This window comes from Engraulis encrasicolus, chromosome 9 (assembly GCF_034702125.1).
Source record: "Engraulis encrasicolus isolate BLACKSEA-1 chromosome 9, IST_EnEncr_1.0, whole genome shotgun sequence".
Classification (NCBI taxonomy): domain Eukaryota; kingdom Metazoa; phylum Chordata; class Actinopteri; order Clupeiformes; family Engraulidae; genus Engraulis; species Engraulis encrasicolus.
Window position 1 is genome coordinate 18,525,781 of NC_085865.1, and position 5,000 is coordinate 18,530,780.

Here is a 5,000-nt window from a genome sequence, read left to right on the forward strand (position 1 = left end):
CGTTTTGCATATGCTGTTGACAAGACTTTTGTTTGTTAAGATGTGAAAACCCTAAACTTGTATTGCCTCTTGAAGCATAACATTAATTAGAAGACGTGCGCTTATCCAAATAGGTAGGCTATATCATGACATGACCAGTAGCCGTTTGCATCAGCAATGTTGGCAACGCTTAGCCAGTTAGTATAGGCTATGCATAGGCTACAATTCAGTAATTAAAATGCAACGCAGTTTGTTCATCATATCTGCAACAGCAACGTGGATATTGGCTTGACGTCGTTTAAAAAAGGCTCGCGTCGTCGGGCGGCATGAAATTAATGAAACTGAAACGGAAACGGATATTGTAAATAATAATGGGCTAATAATAATAATAATAATAATAATAATAATAAACTCCTGTCCTGTCGATACATGCAAACAGAAAAACCACGAAACAGAGATAGGCCTAGGCGTTATTATAAGACCCAGTATGAAACCAATCCATCGAGGACAGCCCATTGCGCAACCAGTCCACGCGTCATTTCTGCCGGGGACTGAATAGAAATGCAGTTACTAAAATGAAACCATGCACCTGAAAATACTAGGTCTGAAATTTATTTTTATGAAGCATAGCCTATCGCCATTGTGCATTAGGCCTACAGACAACGAGCAAACAAGAACTAATCTTTAAAACCCAACAGCAACGCCTGCGCTCAGTATTCAGGCTGCCTTGCAAATAGACCACAGGACGCATTTCAACACGGAGTTCATATCACAAATAGGGTGTCACGATATCACTGAAAGACGTTGAATTGATAGGTTTGAGTCCGACAAGTCGTGCCGCTTGTCTTATAGGCCTGTACTGGGCGCACTCTTTCAATTTCGGATTGCGTCTTCGACAGCCAGACAGAGCACAAGGAACTGCCGCGGGAGCGCGGGAGCGAAGAAAAGAAATATCCACAACTTCGCTGAATAAATAGGCTATCATTTGAACTGTGTACAGCAATTGCAGATGATTAGCTTCTTGGATAGCCCATTCTGTGAAGGTTAACTTGCCATTAACAAGGAAAGGTGATCTGATTTCAATCCTCCCCGAGAATATTCTTTGTGTTCTTTCCACCTGTCAACAGCAGATATAGACTCCCACCTAACGACCAGCGCGACACTTGGCTTGGCTGATAACTCAAACTTGTATGCAAGGCCTGTATGCAAGGCTAGACAGCGGGTTAACCAATCAGGCCCCTTCTATTGCGTTAATAATGTTAATAATGTAAAAGACAAAGATGACTTCGGCGCAGGATATCAGAAATAAACAAGACAGCGCAGATGGCTTTAAAAAAAAAAAAAAATGGCCACAATATCGCGTTATTACGCATCATATGCAATGCGTATTATTTTCAAACCTTTCTCAGATTTATGGTAGGCCTAGCCTAATTGTCCCAAGCGATTTTGAAATCAAACTGAACCATGCACGGAAGACTCGCATTGGATAGGGATGGGCTTCAGCAAATAACACAGCAAGGCGCTCAAAAGTAATGGAATAACATTACGTGGGACTTATGATGCGTCCTTTTCAGATTAATTGTGAACATTGGGTGGACTATTTGGCTTTCAACTTTAGACATAGGCTACAGAGTTGGATTCCAGGTCAAAAGCAGCTGTGCTGCTGACGTAATATTTGTAATAGAATGCTTGATGAAACGCTCCATGCTGCGCTGAGATTTCAGAATGTTGACGGTCTAAAATTCTGCACTTCCACGCGTTTCAAACAGGCGGCGTAGGGTACATGTACACAATGATAAAAATAATGGACATGAAAACACGTGGTCATTGGAAATGATCTCCACTAACCACAGTAAAGCAAAATATTAGCAATGAAAGTTATTCTAAATAGCATAATAGGGCACCTTACTTAAAGAATCTCTGAGAGTAGTGGAGGAGATCAGATTACAGTACAGTAGAGTAGAGCAGAGTAGTACATTGTATTACATTACATTACATTTAGCAGACACTTTTGACCACAGCGACTTACAAGGAGGTCATTCAAGCAAGTACAGAGTAAAGGGTCAGCACAGACTAACAGCAGTATACAAGTCATGTAGAACAGATAGAGAGCAGAAGAATAGTGGAGGACCTATGAAATGTAGTACAGGTTAGTGCTCATGATCAGGGCCGCTGACAGCTTTGTCTGGGCCCAGGACAAAGGTGTCTGAAAGGGCCCCCCGCCCCAATGCATACAATGTAATGAGGACCCAATTCTGGGCCCTCTCTCTCCCTGGGCCTGGGACAACTGTCCCCTTTGTCCCCCCCTGTCAGCATCCCAGCTCATGATTAGAGGTGAGTTAGTTATGGTACGCAAGGAAGCTTTTTTGGAAGAGGTGAGTCTTCACGTGTAGCTTCTTGAAAGTTGAGAGGGATGGCCCTGCTCTTTCTGCAGTTGGTAGCTTATTCTACCATTGAGTGACAATAACAGAAAACCATTTGGACTGGGATCGCCTTGTGTGAGTAGTAGGGCTGTAACGATATTGTATCGAAGAAATCGTGATACACAAAGTCAAAATACTGTATCGTGATACAAGGAGGCAGTATCGTGATACGCCCTTTATAATGTTGGCAAATGTGAAATCGTGGGGTGTATCGAACCGTAGGTCATAAATCGTGATACGAACCGAATCGTGAGTTGAGTGTATCGTTACAGCCCTAGTGAGTAGAGGGCAAGGCTAAACGGTTGCTACAGGAGGAACACAACACCCTGGGAGGAACACATGGCTTTAGCACAACCTGGAGGTAAGCCGGAGCAGAAGCTGCTGTAGCTTTGCAGGCAAAGGTCAGGGCCCTGTGCTTAATTAGTGGGGACACCGGTAGCCAATGCAGGTTGACAAAAAGTGGTGTGATATGCTGCCTTTTGGGTTAGGTGAGCACTAGACACGTTACCGCGTTCCGGACCTTACTGCACAGGCTGGAAGACCAATCAAGAGGCAGTTGCAGCAGTCAAGGCGAAAGATGACCATGGCCTGTACCAGAAGCTCAGAACAGAGTACAGAAGTGTAGAACAGAGTAGAGTAGAGCAGAACAGAGTAGAGTAGAGTAGGGTAGAGTAGAGATGCTTTATGAATCCAAACGGAAATTAAGGTGTCCCACTAGGTACACCATGCCACGAGGAAAGGAGTGAGGAGAAAAATAACTTCACATTATTCAGAGCGCCATGACCTCACCAGTCCTATTCATGACCTATGCATAACCTACAGGATGACCTTCCCTTTTCTGGTCCTACAGGATGTACTGTATGATGTTTCCAGTCTAGTAGTTAGAGAGAAAAACACGCACATCCGTCTCAAAAAGATTGGGTGCAGGACCAGCAAAAATACCATGAAAAAAACTGAAAGAAAAGTCCGCGACACCAAGCTCCCATTGCTCTTTTTTTAATGTGACGTTTCGGGCAGCATGCCCTTCATCAGACAATGAAGGGCATGCTGCCCGAAACGTCACATTAAAAAAAGAGCAACGGGAGCTTGGTGTCGCGGACTTTTCTTTCAGTTTTTTCATGATGTTTCCAGTCTGCCATGGGCATGGGTCACTGGTGCGGCTCTCTACGCTGACAGATGAAGAAGGGGACTGACTGACTCCCAAACTCTTCCATCCTACTCCATCTGATATGCCCTGTCCTCACATTGCTCCCTAAGAGCAGGGGTCATCACTGCAGAGGTTGCAATGTATTGTATGCAATAGGCACTTTGTGATCATAATGGAGACCATGTTCTTGTTCACAGCTCTACTCATGATCCATGACATTTCCAGAACACCTGCAGGAAAGTTAAATGCAAACAACACGGCTCTTCCATAACATCTGCATCAAACTTAAATCTACACAGCATGACAGGAAGTGCTTTTTATGAAGTCAAAGAAGTCAGAATAATACTGAGCTCTTCTCATGTTCTTCCATTTCCAACAATCTGGCAAGCAGATAATGAAGTGAGTAAATGAATGAAACACGGATGAAAGAATGGATTGATGGAGGGATTCATACTTTGTAGATGGATAAATGTATTAACTAAGTTGGGTTGTCACGTTGACTCTCCCACAACTAATTAACGAACGACGAGTCCACCATATGTTGTTTTCAAATAGCCACTCCAAACACTCTAGGTGGTGTTTTCACCCACACGCATTAGGTGCTGTGCGTGTGTGTTTTGTGTATGTGTGTATGTGTGTGTGTGTGTGTGTGTGTGTGTGTGTGTGTGTGTGTGTGTGTGTGTGTGTGTGTGTGTGTGTGTGTGTGTGTGTGTGTGTGTGTGTGTGTGCATGAACGTACCTTTGCATGCGTAGGTCTGTGCACTGGGACTGCTGGCGAGGAGAGCTGAGAGAGCAGCGGCAGTGGGCTTCTTTAGGGGGTCCTGCGGTGGCGTGGCCTCGTACCTCTGAAGACAGCCACAACAATATCAATTAATTTCTTCATTACATATTTATACATCTTACTTTACTTCCTATATATTTTACTTTTCTACTATTCACACATTAGATATGTTATCCTGTAGTGAGGTGACTTACTACCCCCTGTGCAAAACAGCAAACAAAAAACAGCATGAGCAACAAGCCTGCAAGAGCAACTGGGGTCCCTCACAAATAACACCACAATATTTATGTGGCTTTCTTTACTTATTTATTCTTTTAACATTTAGTTTTCTCCTGGGGTGGTGTGGCTTTATAAACAAACAAACACAGCCAACGGACACAAGCCAGCATGAGCTACTCAATGTCTTACAAACAGCTTTAAAACTACCAAACTAGCTAGCTAACTTAAACTAAGTAGCTTAGCTTGTCAAGTTAAAGGACACATTTCAAATTTGTAATGGCTGAATTCTACATCCTTTGAACTCTCTACTATTACTGTACAGTCTTTCAAGTCTGCTTTGTCAGTAATTAAAAAGCTATTGCAGCAACTGTACTGTCTTTCACAAGTCACACATGCTGAGTCTTTAATTTCAGCCAGTTCAAAACTTTCACATAGTCTCCTGCATGCTCTC

General features: G+C 43.3%; 1 protein-coding gene across 1 annotated transcript in view; it reads right to left on the reverse strand.

The window, feature by feature from the left end:
* The window catches only part of rttn (rotatin), a 98,835-nt gene that overhangs the window by 13,972 nt on the left and 79,863 nt on the right, over positions 1 to 5,000 (reverse strand). Inside the window, exon 41 of the mRNA XM_063206697.1 lies at positions 4,289 to 4,394. Within this exon, the coding sequence (XP_063062767.1) occupies positions 4,289 to 4,394 (106 nt within the window). The remainder of the gene's footprint in view (positions 1 to 4,288; positions 4,395 to 5,000) is intronic.